The following is a 13879-nucleotide window of genomic DNA, read 5'->3' on the forward strand; positions in this document are numbered from 1 at the left end:
CAACTAATAATAGGCATATTCAGCCGGGGGTATGATATTCAAAACACGCGGCATCCACTATGCTTGTAGATAGATATAGTGTGCATACGTCTATCGTAAATGTATGTACGCTTCGCACGCATATTATTATCATCATTCTCTTTATTATCATTATTATTATCATGCAAATACGCGCGGCGCAGGCAATAAAGCTGACGGGGTGGAGTGGAGAGGCGCATATGCAAAGCGTTCGTATGTATATGTTCGTATCCGCTAACCGGCGTTATAACAGGAATATATGCATAATACATATATATACACACGCTGCGATGGTGATGAACCTTCCATTGAATGCGCGAACTGGCGGCGTGCATGCACGACATTACTAATTATAATTCTAATCTACATTCCTATGTATACATATATATATATATATATATATATATATATATATATATATACACATACTCCTGTCTATATGTATCGTATTTTACTTACGTATACGCAGCCCGTGATGTGACACCGTTAGCATACTCGCAGAATATCAATCCTTCGAAGATCTAGAGTCCTGCGCCAATATGCGATTTGCTCTGATTGGTTCCTCTATATTCAAAGCCGAGCGGCGAAATCAAAATAAATATAATCGATTCGCTCTAATTGCTTTCTCCAATATACGATCCCAAATCGCAGAAAAGATTACAAGTCTGTATCCGCAGGGAACTCTGCCGCAGGCTGCTGATACTGCTGTGACGATACGCTGTGCGCAGTTGTCTTCGGTGGTTGATGGGTTTCGTTTGACCTCCTGATTGCCCCAATAGAAGACAATTTAGTCTAGAGCTACACGGCGTTCACACGAGGGATAAAAATGGGAGGGTTTTATCTTCGGAAGTGAGACTAGACTAGGGTTACGTTCAATAGTGAATCGCACCGTTTCGAACCAGATGAAATAAGATGATAACTGCTTACGCGAGTATATTATTCCAAACGAATTTTGTAATATCAAAATCTTTTTATCCTGCAGCCTGTTGTGCAGAAATAATTTTCAAGTTACAAATATTTAGCGACAAATACCCGAAGTTTAAAACTAGCCGAAGCTACGAAAGATATGTTTAGGAATTATTTGGCTCGCTGCTTGAAACGTTGGTTACAGAATAAACATGGCAGTCATTGACACACTTACAATCCCATTACGCCTGTACGAGTCTTTGCAATGCCACTGGTTGTGAAGCACTATTTTTATGTCAAAGACGATTATGGCAATAATTATACTCAGTTCCTAATTCACGTTTCGTTCGCTGGCCTACAAAATAGCTAAAATTTTACCGAACAGAGCTAAAACTATTTTGCAAAGGTCGCGATGCAAATTTGAAGTAATGTTTTTCAGTAGGCTTCAAAAACTAGTGTAAAAAGAATTAGATAGATTCGAGATCCCTAGGAATTTTACGACCCACGGTGTTGGATGAGCACCATTTGCGCTACCGGCTGCGCGCTTAGGGCTGAGCAGAAAACAAAAAAAAGTCTGCGGCGGATGGCCAGCAATGCAAGCGGTGCTCATTCAACACCGTGGGTAGTAAGGTTCCTAGGGATATCGAACGTGTCGGAATCTATCCAAGCTCTGTACTTTCTAGGATTTTTGCAATCCTATATTTCTGGTTGCGAAATCCTCAATTTGATTAATAAATTCTGAAATGTTACTTTTTGCAATAGTTCAAGGCCGAAAATTTTAGTATCTGGAGTAAGAGTTGTACTGTAAAATATCAGGACGAGGAGTAGTAATGGGAGATAAAATTTTTCAATAATTCTTATCGTCATTATTACTATTTTTATTATTCATATCATGATCACAATCATTATTCTCATCATTTTCATTGTTCTGTCCAGACGTATGAGTATGACGTAAACAAATATTTACACTTCGAATTTACCTCCGCGGAGTAGAAAAATATGATAGCATGTATGATGTAATTTATATACAAAATATACATATGTAACGTCAAGTTGTATTAATAATAGTATTTATATCCATGTATATATGTATAAGTGTTGTATTAGTATGTATAACTAATAGTGTATTTACAATAGACTCGGACATCTTGAGATCTTGCTGGAAGGATTTCTTTCTTTCACCTGTTATTCATAGATTTTTCTTCTTTTTTTTCAAGTATGCATGCTATAGTGGGCAAGGGAATACTTGGGTTCAGTACATCACTTCGTAGACCGTCGCTTTCTTGTCACCGGATCCTGTAACGATGTACTTATCGTCGGCGGAAATGTCACAGCTCAACACCGACGAGGATTCCTTAGACTGTAGAAAATGTAGAATCCCGTAAGATTAGAAAACTGGTTAGCGGACGAAAGAAAAAAAAATCACAGTAATTCTAACTTCCGTCAACTTACCTGAAAGATGGACGCTCCGTAGGGCGTACGCCAGGCATTCAGAAGGTTGTCTTTTCCAGTGGAGACAAACCACTTCCCGCAGGAAGCAAATCTGAGTGACAGGACGCAGGACTCGTGAAGGTGCAACTGATACTTGTCGGGTTTTGTTGCGTGGAGGACTTCGACGTTAGAATTCTCCATACCAACGGCGAGCCACTCCCCGGTTGGACAGTATCCCAGGGAGAATATCTGGGACGTAAAGTCGTGCTGCTGGAGTTGCCTGCCTTCTCGGAGGTCCCAGGATCTGACGGTGTTGTCGAGACCTCCGGTCCAGAGCTTCGAACCATCGGCGGATATATCAATGCACGAAGCGCCGTCCGTGTGTCCTTGGAACTGTCGGACAAGCGTCTGGTTTTGGAGGTCCCAGACCGCGATGTTTCCGTCGCTGCAGCAGCTGAAGCAGACCTTGGAGTCCGGGGAGATAGCCAATGCGTAACAGGCCGGTGCTGACGAGGTGAGCTCGGCCTTGATGCGGGGCGTGGGACTCGCCAGGTCCCATATGCTGAGCTGACTCGCCTCCCCGCCGACTATCAAAGTCCGACCATCCGGTAGGAGCTTCACCGATCTGATGTAGTTGTCCCTCTGAAGGCAGTCGAGCTGCGAGACGGGCTTCACGTTTCCGCTACCACCCTGCCCGATGTCCCAGACCTTGACGCACCCCTTGCCTCCGGTGTAGACGTACTTGGTGGGATTCGATATCGTCACGGCGCATACGACCTCACCGTGCGTCAGAGTGTTTATCTGACGCGCATGCCTAGGTATGCCGGGACCGATCAAGGCGTCCGGGGGAAAAGGGACCGGCTGCATCTGACCCTCACTGGAAACGTGGAAACTGTACGCCCTAAAAAAATCATCCGACTCCGCATCAAGAGAGAATCCCTCCACCTAAAGGAAGACTCGAATACCGCGCACGCGGCACCGACCACCGAGGGAAACCAGGACTGGGAAATATTCAAATATACTCACGGCTTGCCACCAGGCACTCCCAACGATCCCATCGGCGCTCGCATTCCCCCGTGAGGATCGTAGAGCTGCTGCGGTGGCGGTCTGGGCGCCGCATACCCGTTGTACCCCAGCATGTCGACGTGGGGATGCTGAGCGGTCGGGGGAAGGTGATGAGGCGGCGGTCCTGGTGGATAGTGCGGGGGATAAGCGCCGGGAACTCCGGACGGCGGTCCCTGCATCATTTTCCCCGATCCAGAGGGTTTCGATCCGCCGCCCGAGCCGGAGGTTGGGGTCATAGGTTTCGATATCGGTGTCGTGGTCTTCTCTCTGTCGTCCATTTTCTTGGCCGACGGTGTGCTGGCGTTGCTGCTCGTACCGCTCCTCGGCGAGTGCGGTGGGGCCTCCTTCTTCACCTGGCCGCCCATCGGGACCGAGGACGAGCCGATTTTGTCGAGACCATTTTCTCGCGGCGAAGACGTGCCGTTTACTGCTGGGCTGACGGGACCTTCGCTAGCGTCATCGACCACCAGGTCCTGGTCACTCTTTTCACCGTCACTCTGCTGCAGAACGGAAATACAGAAATCGGATATGAGGATGCGCCGTGCATAAGAAGCAGAAGTGTGGACGTGATCTGTGTGCGGTACGTTGGTTCTACTCTGTCTTCGTCGCGACGATGCGACGACATCCGATGCGATCTTGGCACGGTAGTTTAAACAATGAAGTTGGCCGGAGGGAATGTCAACTAGGCCCTGGTATTATAGGTTCTACATACAGGTACTCTCAGGTAGTTGGCAAGGACGGGAGGTGGGAAGAAGAGGATGGGAGAGAAGGGAAGGGAAAGGACTCGTCGCGGTAAGAATAATGGTGTATACGTACGTGGGCCATGTCTTTTTCTTGTTCCTTCTTCATCTTCTTAACGTGCATCTGGTGCTCGTGGTGGTTCTGAGAGTGGTGGGAATGATGCTGGTCAGGTGGACTCCTGGGCCGACTGTACTTGTCCCCAGGCGATATGGAACTTCTCTAAAACACATGAGACGCATCTATGCTTTCGAGAAGTGGCTTTTTGAACAGCGTCTATGTACTAAACTACTTCGGCGATATTATTATACCCACGACAAGGCGCGAGTCCAACAGTGTTTATACATGATCTTGTCATCAAGACGCGTTTATGGACACTGGTGAAAGTGTTTTATACCGTGAAGTACACGCGTTGGCGTGTTACTTAAGGAGGCGATCTTAAGAGTTGTTGCTTTTTTTTTTATATATATATATATATATATATAAAATTGCTAAGAGATGATGTTTTAGCCTCTGTCGCTTTCAAACAATGCTATCAACACTGCTCGAATCCAAGTACATTTTTTGGGAGAGTCATTAGTTTGATCACTGTTGTAACGCAGAGAACGTTCGAAAGCTTTGGACATTCCAAGTGCCAGATATTAAGAGTTCGTGCGAAATGACTTACCTAAAAGACAACAATTAGTGCCAATCTTATTTCTTAGAAAACGTGAAATCATATGTATACATGAAATTAGATTTTGGTTTTGAGCAAAAATAATGGATTTGAAAACTGAGAAAATTTACAAGATCCCTTCGTTGAGGAGGTTTAGATTCATAGCTGCCGTGTGATAATTCTCATTTTTCCGTGTCAAGGATTAATTTTTGTAAATGCGAATAAAAGTGAAACTTGTTTCATTAAGTGAAATCCTAGCTTCGGACAAGTTTTAAAAATCGTTCAATCCAATTTGAAATGCCTTACATATTGTTGCAAACGTTGCAAAAGGCTCGATTATTTTTAGTAGGTAGATCCACGAGAAGGGGTCTCACGGCATATCGTAGAAAAACTACTTTATTTGTAATTACTTTTCCGTGGTTTTTTTGCTTCCCTGCAACAGACACGCACGCGTTAAAAGAACTCCACTTTTTCTAGGAGTATAGAGAGTCGTATATCCTCTTGACTGTTATCCATAAAGATTCAAAAGAACGATTCGAAATTCCGATGGTATCTCAGACCGTCGATATATTCTCTGAAATATCAACACCATATCGATATTATTACTGCGGTATCGGTAGGCTGAAACCGGGAAGGTTTAATGCGCGCGTTTGCCTGTGCCAATTACGATTTAATTGCCTGCTCATAAGATTTATTGCGCTACTGCCCCGTGACTGTTGTCCATGGTGCTGGAAGCAGGCGGGTACGTACAGGAAGACGCGCAGGTGTGGGTACCGATAAAAACTCAGGTGAGTAAACGCGCTAAGGCTTTAACGGCTCGCAGCTTACGTCCGTCGATCCGATGGGATCAGACACTGATTGGCTCACGCGTTCCGCGAACTCCGTAAAACGTCTACGATTTATTCGCCGCATCGTGCCTTCATGCTCTCAACTGGACTTGACTCGACCCAACCTCAAACCTCGGCAATTGCTTAATGGGATTCGGAAATTCCACCCACGGCACGACGTTCGCTAAATTCGATCTTTGTTTCGTTTCACGGTTTCTCTGCATCCGCATACATACGAGCAAGACTTCTCATAATCGTGTGCGAGTGAAGCATGAAAGTTCGTCGAAGATATTACTTATACAATTTAAATATGTAGATCTTTCTAGATGCAGTTCCATGTATACCAATGACCCTGGATGTCAATTGAAAAGCAAAAATCTAGCCGTATTCGTAAGGTTCAGCCTTTAATGTGATATCGCAAGATTTCCAAGATTTTCCTCAATTTTAAAATGATTATATGATCGACAAAACGCAAAGAGTACAAAATAATTCCGCAACCCGACAATGTTCACATAAATCTGCATATGTAAGTAAGGCAAACTACATCATTTGCCGTAGAGAATTACTTTCCAATTCAACAACGAAGTTGTTCTTATCGTGTACCCGTGTGTATCCACGGAAGTTAAAAAGTCTCATGCGGAGGATAGAGTCGTAGCAGAGCGGAGAGGTTAGCACGTCTCCGCGGCAGTGTCAAGCAGAGTGCAGAGGTCGAGGGGTTCAAAGGGCATCCGACACGTAGACGTACCGACGTTCGCGCTTTTTTTCAATTAACCAACCGACCCAACCAACGCGCGGACGAACCCGGCGAAACCAGAGCCTGAACCATGTAACGGAGGACGATAATGGAGCTCGGAATGTCCGCATGTAGACACAGCGGATACCGCGGCACTCGCGTCAGGTGCGTGTCTTCGTGTCGGTGTGTAATACGTGGGTGTTGATAGTGATAAAAATACAGAATGCCTATGTGCGCCGACTGAAGGAAGGGTCCTGGGAGAGGCAACAATGATTACAGGGTGCAGAAGAGCCTTCCTGCCTGTATATAATACGAAGGGCAGAGATGAGCCGTCGAGTAGATGAAGAGGATAGGAGAGGAGAGGAGAGGAGAGGAGAGGAGAGAAGAGATGGAAGAAGAGGCATGCTATGGACGAGAGGACAGAATGAGAGGGCGGTCGGGGGCGGGACGCGGTCTCGAGGTGATCACAGACGAGGACGCTAACCCGTAATACCTACCTATCTTCTCTCCCCGTCTCCTCTGCCTTCCTCTCACTCCCCGATTTCTGTCCGTGATCTCTTTCCTCCGACCCTCTCTGGTCTCCTCTGTTCGCTCCGAGGTCCCTATAGAAGTTGCGCCCCGGGTTTTTCTTCCCCCCCGTCCCCGACCGTTCCCGTCCCCTATTCCCATTCTTCTTTACTTTTTACTTAATTTTTTTTTTTTTTATTTTATATACCGCGGCCTCTATTTGTTCTCGTTCGATTATAGAGATTGAAGCTGTAGGCCCGGTAATGGATAGATCACGAGACTATCTATAGAGTCCCTTGTACCATTTGTAACCAAGTCGTGACTGGGCCAAATCGATCCACGTTTATTTCGGCCTGGTTCGGACGGCGGCGGCAGCGGAGATGATGACGATGAATTCCACCGTACCGATAACCCATTACCTCGTAAAGCTATGCGGCGAGCTACGAGGCTCGGTCTCATTGTAGGCGGTGTACGGTTAATTTGGTACATCGTTATACAGATGGATATCTGCTCGGTTAAACTTCTGGTATGATTCTGCCTAATTACCGCTTCGAGAAATTAAAACCAGGTGTCGCGTTGCTTCGATTGCAAGTTATATTTCATAAAACGTATACAATATTACACATATACATGTATATACAGCTGAACATTCGGCGACTGTCACGAAGGTTACCACAGAACCAAAGACTTGATATGAAACATCTGAGATTCGACGAAAATAAAAATTCATTCGCGATGAAGTAAAATTCGTAATGATGCTTTGGAAACAAGCTAATAATTCTCGATCATAATTTGAATAATAATTTCGGCCGCATGGCCACCACGGATCCGAGGACACCACCGGCCGAAGCTATTGCCGCGAGATGCACTCCGAGAAATAGTAAACTGTAATTGTGCATAACCGTAAAGATTGTGACGTTTTGCCGGAAGTATGAAAAATGCGAGCGAGCGGAGATAGATAACTGAATTAAAATTTTTGCAGCGGTAAGCCAGTGCTTGCCAAAGTCCCGAGTCATGTCGTACGATGCAAGTTAAAACGTAAATCAGCTGCCGCTGAGAGAACGGTTACGGTCCCGGCAAACCACGCATCAGACATTGCCGAGCAGCCAAAGATCAAACCTTTGATCGCGCAGCACCGAAATGACAGACCAATTGCCAACGTGAAATATGATGAGAATAACGCCAAGGAAGGTCTGAGCAAGACCGTTAAGATTGGTAACAGATTGAAAAAGATCCTGCGCAAGATTCCAGCGTGAGTTCTGTGTCGTTTGGATGTACTCTATGTATACATATGTTGCATGCAATTAGAACTTGCTTTTCTGTACGAAATCCTGCTGTGACAACTTTGAGCACGAGGACGAACTTTCAGCATTTTATACACGGTACGCCGGTGAGCAAAGTACGCGATTCGTTACAGTCGGCTTTCAGGATTTCTGAAACCTATTTCAGTCCGTTGACGATGTCTCGTCGATGATAGGTAGACGAAAATAAACGAATTATCAGTTTGCAGTATGATGATTGGCTCGTTGTAGATAACCCCGTGAGTTGAAACCTGGTGTAAGAGTTTCAGAACTTTGTCAAAAAAGCATTTATCGGATGCATAAAAAATATTTTCACAAAAAATTTGTTGAAAAAGACATTAGAATATTTGTCAAAAAAGTGTAATTTTTTTTTTTCGTTTCGATCACACTTCTCTTTTCAAATCATTGACAATCCGTTTTTTTTTTTTTTTTAGGAAATAAAACGACAGTAAATATTTAACCAGGCGGATTCCTCTCCTTCCCTTTAAGAAAATTCGTATCGTATCGAATTTTATATATTACAGGGGAATCGGTATGGGTGATCCGTCTGTGGCTATCGCTGAAAAGGCTGGTAAAACCCCGGAGAAAAGAGGAGCAATATTTTCGTACGAAGCGAGGGATTTGTACTATGAGAAAAGGGCTGCGTTAGCTCTAACAAAAGACGCCAAGGTTTGTTTGCGGCAAAGCCTCGGGAAATTCACCATCTTATTGTCTACTGCTACTTTGCTTCACGTACCTACAATAGAACTACATCTGCAGAATCGTGTATTTAGAATTATAAGGCTTTTCATTTCTGATTTATTTATTTATTTTATTTATTTTACTGCCGTCTAGGAGGAAAAATGGTATTCGGCAGCGGCAACAGCGGCTAAAAATCAGATCTCCGCAGCATCTAGCGGCTTTACACCGATTTGGGAGTAATTTTCTGCTCAATCACAATTCCGAATATTACGTTGTATTCTACTTCGTGGATTAATCGAATGGAAAAAAGTGTTAAACGTCGATCTGTATAAATGAATTATATAGATATAATTTTCCGAAAAATTGCAAGTATACGGTACTTGATCTAACAAATTACGAAAGGGTGGAGTTATTCGTCGTGTTTATAGGAAGCTTTGTAACCCTCTACGAGAAATAATTTTTTTATTTAGCAGTCGAAGTCACGGGCACGTGAAGCTCACCGCAGTTTTCTCGATACGAGCGTATACGGACGAAGCTTAAAAAAAAAAAAAAAAAAAAAAATTGACAAATTGACGAATAAAAAAAATCCCCCCCAAAAAAATTACGTCCGTCTCTCTCCGTTTCTCTCGCTATTCTAACACTTGCCAGTCGCAACTATTGTTTACACAAGCAATCAATAATTGTGGTATATACTCACGTGTCTCTCCTCGGCAGAACTCATTCCTGTAACAGAAATGAAAAAGAAACATTAATATAAAACGAGGCGCTAAATGACAGAGTACAACGCGCATCGATGTAGAATAATTATATTGCGTGGGTAACTTTCGTGCGTATATTCAACGAGTATTTAAATTGACCAATGCCTAGTTATTCGGGCGTGTTTTGCGTTGTGTTCGCCGGCAGGGTGAGAGGGGCGACATTTTAGAGAGAACACTAGGCTTGCGAGCGTGTCTAATACGTATACAAGCTACACCTACCGGGTACGGACGCACGGCTCGTACAAAATGTCAATAACATTGAGCATACATCGGCCATGCCTCGTTCCCCGGCGATTGCATTCATGCATATTTATATTTCATAACAGGGCATATTTCTCGTGGATGGGGTCGCGAACGGCGCTGGGGAGGGTGGATGGAACGGGGGCGGAACTGTGAAGGGTGGAATATAAAACGTAATATACACTCTGAAACGGGATATTGTTTGGATATTTTGCAAACAAACTAGTGTGTATATTCATTTAATGCATTTCTCGACCCCACGGCCGGGGGTTGGAACAGCCGGATGGACGATCACCGGTGAGCCGGACTGAAGGCTGTCGCAGATCGTTACATATAACCTATATACCTACATTATATATCTATATCCAGTATCCAGCCGGCCTCGCATTGCCTGGATTCTATTTTACCACGGGCGATTCATTTGCGCACCTCACACCCTCGTCGCCAATTTTTAACCGACGATTCGTACGACGTGTAATAATTCCGTCGGCCGATGATGCATGTTGTTGAAATTGTAAATATACGATTTTAATGTTAGCTTCAAACAAATCCCGCCTCGACGAAAAACAATTTTTATTATATTTTTTATTTATATATCTTCATCCGCCCCACTGCCACTTCACCCTTTGGTGTGATTCTCATACACGCAATCTAATGCAAATCTAAAGACGAGTAACCAGTTTATTTAAGTTGTTTTTTTTCTTGGCTCCTGTTTATGTTCAACAAGAACAAGTGAAAAATACGTTGCAAATTGACACAGCGTAGCATAAAGTTAATGTCGAAGTATCTCGTGAACATTGCCGGCAGAAACAAGAAAAAAAACATAAACACTAACCAGGATCGGCCTAGTAAGGCTTTTTGATTCGCAATCTCTGATCAGAGGGAAATAACAATCGAACGATAAGTCGAAGGATGAAATTTGGTTTCAACGCGATCGTCGAGTATCACACAGGCGCCACGTGTTCGTCCACGGATCTTCTCAATGTCGTGTGAAATACCAGATACGCGGGGTGGATTTCTCTGCACCGATGGAAGAACACGTGGAGGTACAGCAGCTTCTGGGATCCAGAGCTAGCTGCTGGCGCAAGGCTCTAAAGCTTCACTGATTGGTGACATTCCTCGGATTCGGAGAGAAGCCCGTCCTCGAATTGCGCGAGGTATTCCGTGCCCTTCGTACGGTATGATCAGAGGTTTGTACGTGTTACGTCCCGCGTTCCCGAGCCCAAGAAGAAGTGCCTGTCTACCCGCCACTTGGCGCGACGCTTCTCTGGAAGCATCTCGCTCTTCCGGGACGTCCAAGGAATGCGAAGCGTCGTCTCGGCGGCAGGCATCCCCTTTATTCATCCAGGATAACGAGCCTTCGCAGCTCCGAAGTAACGTGGCTTAGGGGTGTTTAATGCGAAGTGGTTTAAGCGGGCAATCCGTCTTGAGAGTTTGAAATTGAAACTATTGATATGGATCGGCAGTCATTGCGTGCGTGGGTATCTTTAAATACAGCAAAAGTCAACACCTATGCGATTATTGTAATTATTACCGGAGGAACATTTTTAAACTGGGGCACATTTATGTAAGGCATTTTTTGGCGATCCACTGGTATAAGAACCAAGGTATGCCAGAACGATATTGTGCGTCACGTAAACTATACTTTGGTTCATTTTGGTACCTGTACTCAACGTAACGTAGAAGCTTCGAAGAACCAATCAGATCGAAGCGCCATCTGGCGAACCTGTAATAAGTTGGCCATGCGAGTAGAGCAATATTCCATCTCGTGGTCATTCTGAGTATCCAAATTCTAGATATTCGTCATATTTTCATTATTTTTACAACTTACAAAGGGACGTCGCGTTGTTCCAGTACAAAGGAATTAAGTATTTTCCCACACAGTATGGAGTCACATTAAATTTTTTTTTCACGAAGTTATAAAGTACTTAAATTTTCATTTATTATACGGTTTACAGTTAATTAAAGCTATAAAATCGTATATACAGCTTTATTTACATACTAAACTTTCTCTTGGCCTTGTATTACTCGTGGTACGATCAATTTCACTGTGTACCTACACTTGTATTGAACATACGAGTGACTCAAAAATCAAACTAACGTAAGCGAAATAATTAAATAACAACCGATGACTTTGTACCAAACTCATATTTTCAATTGCTGATTAATTTTTTTTTTTGGTCACGCGATGATAAATGATTAGATCTTTGAACGTTCAAGTAGAATCTTACGTCGTCTTTAATGCATTACGGAATATAATAACCTTGGTCATGCGAATAGTCGAGAACGGTAAATAATTCTCATTGAAGCATGGACGTCGAAAACGAAGCACTAATTAAATTCAGCGGGAAATCGGCATCTGCAATCGGCAATCTGACCTGAGTACATTGGTTAATTTTAACAATTAATTAGCTACTAAATCGATTTTCAGGGAGACTCTTCAATTTCGTTCCAACTTCGGTAAATGACAGATTATATTGAAGCCCCGATACACCCGTGAATTCAAAAGAATAATCAGGTTCATGGTCAATTCTAAAAACAGTACTTGCGTTGTTCTTTTGCTCCGTGGAGAAACGACATTTGTCAATAATATCACAATGTTAGAAATGCGAAAATATTCTACAGAAGTCCACATCATTTTGTGGTTTTAATTTTACACTAATCGGTGTGGACTTTTATTGACACCGTGAATTTTCTGACAGTGCATAGGGTCCAACGTGAAAAACTGAATTATACTATTTTCTCACCTCATAATTCATTAATCTTAATTTACCGATTCAAGAGAGATAAAGTGTTACACAGTTAGTTAGTTAGGTAGGCGATAATGCCGTAGGCGAAGTTAAGATTTATACCTTGAGAGAGACGCACGCTTGTATTTTCGTTCACAATCAGCGATGCTGAAATGTAAGAAACATGATACAACGCTCTGTTTGAAAAACGAGATTATACATACAATTTGATGTTTTCCACCAACTGTCTCGTTATTTTTTCCCTATCTAAGCGCTGTTACGATTATCTATCGCGATTAGCGGTAAAGCGTTTTTTGCCTTATATCAAATAAACTTGTACTCAAGAAACTTGTATGCAATAACTGTAGATGAATTTTTTCAAGCTTTCGCTTCCCTCGTTAGGCTTTGCGATCCGTACCAAATCCCGGATTACGTATACCGATACGTTGTAGGTAAGTGAACACGGGTGATTGAAAACTCGCCTCAGCTTGTTTTTGTAATTTCTCAACAAGCAACGTTTTCATCTTTTTTTTTTTATCTACTTCGTAAAAACGCTGCAATCTCGATAGGCCAAGTTTTCAAAAATCAGACCGTTGGAACTGTGAATAAAGTTCTACATAAAATCTTACCAATTGACATAATGCGCTCATAAATATACTTAAACACCGTCACAAATTCTTTTCAAAACGACATAATATCAAGTCATTTTCAAAAATGAAATCAATTTTCACTGGATTGTTCCCACGACTTTCGAACATTGTCGACAAGTGAAAGTGAGGAATTTTGGTTCCAATTTCGTTTCTAGCTCCAGCAGAGGTAACTCGATTCGACATTCACAACAGGAGAAACTCTGCCTAGAAATGAATAAATGGAGAAGAAACAACTTACCACCGTTGCTCTTCATATCGTCTGGCTGTCCTCGATGATGATCGGACTTCCCAAGGATGGAGAGAGGGTGACCGCCGCTTCCCCCAGGCGCCGCTCCGGCCACCGGAGGCAGACCCAAACCCTGGAGCAGAGCGGCTGAGGCGGAAGTTGGCACGGGGATTCCCGGACCCGGGCCGAGGCCGGGAAGCCCAGGCAATCCGGGGTGAGGTCCCATCGCTGCACTGGGAGGCAATTGCTGGGCCTGCATTTGCTGAAGAAGTCTGGGAATGTCGGGCCTCTGTTGCTGAAAAGCGTTGTTTCAAATAAGTCACAGAAGGCGGGCGGATTTCATCGTCAGTTAATATCTAAGAAGCTAAAAAATTACTTAGACTGCTTGAAAATTCGCTAATTTTTAGCGAACTT

The 13879-nt window shown here is 43.6% G+C and overlaps 2 protein-coding genes across 6 annotated transcripts in view; one reads left to right on the forward strand and one right to left on the reverse strand.

Annotated features, from left to right (window-relative positions):
* Window positions 1–13879, forward strand: part of LOC124184990 (fasciculation and elongation protein zeta-2-like) — a 467596-nt gene that overhangs the window by 258573 nt on the left and 195144 nt on the right. The window lies entirely within an intron of this gene.
* The window catches only part of LOC124184912 (protein groucho-like), a 66384-nt gene continuing 54294 nt past the window's right edge, over window positions 1790–13879 (reverse strand). For 3 of the 5 annotated variants that reach the window (XM_046575117.1, XM_046575118.1, XM_046575121.1), the window contains 6 exons: window positions 13478–13760; window positions 9560–9585; window positions 4237–4380; window positions 3382–3920; window positions 2377–3256; window positions 1790–2284 (listed from right to left, as the gene is read on the reverse strand). In XM_046575117.1, the coding sequence (XP_046431073.1) occupies window positions 2177–2284; window positions 2377–3256; window positions 3382–3920; window positions 4237–4380; window positions 9560–9585; window positions 13478–13760 (1980 nt within the window). In that variant the 3' untranslated portion in view covers window positions 1790–2176. The remainder of the gene's footprint in view (window positions 2285–2376; window positions 3257–3381; window positions 3921–4236; window positions 4381–9559; window positions 9586–13477; window positions 13761–13879) is intronic. The other 2 variants (XM_046575119.1, XM_046575120.1) reach the window with 2 other exon arrangements.

The sequence above is a fragment of the Neodiprion fabricii genome, chromosome 6, assembly GCF_021155785.1.
Source record: "Neodiprion fabricii isolate iyNeoFabr1 chromosome 6, iyNeoFabr1.1, whole genome shotgun sequence".
NCBI classification, from domain to species: Eukaryota; Metazoa; Arthropoda; class Insecta; order Hymenoptera; family Diprionidae; genus Neodiprion; species Neodiprion fabricii.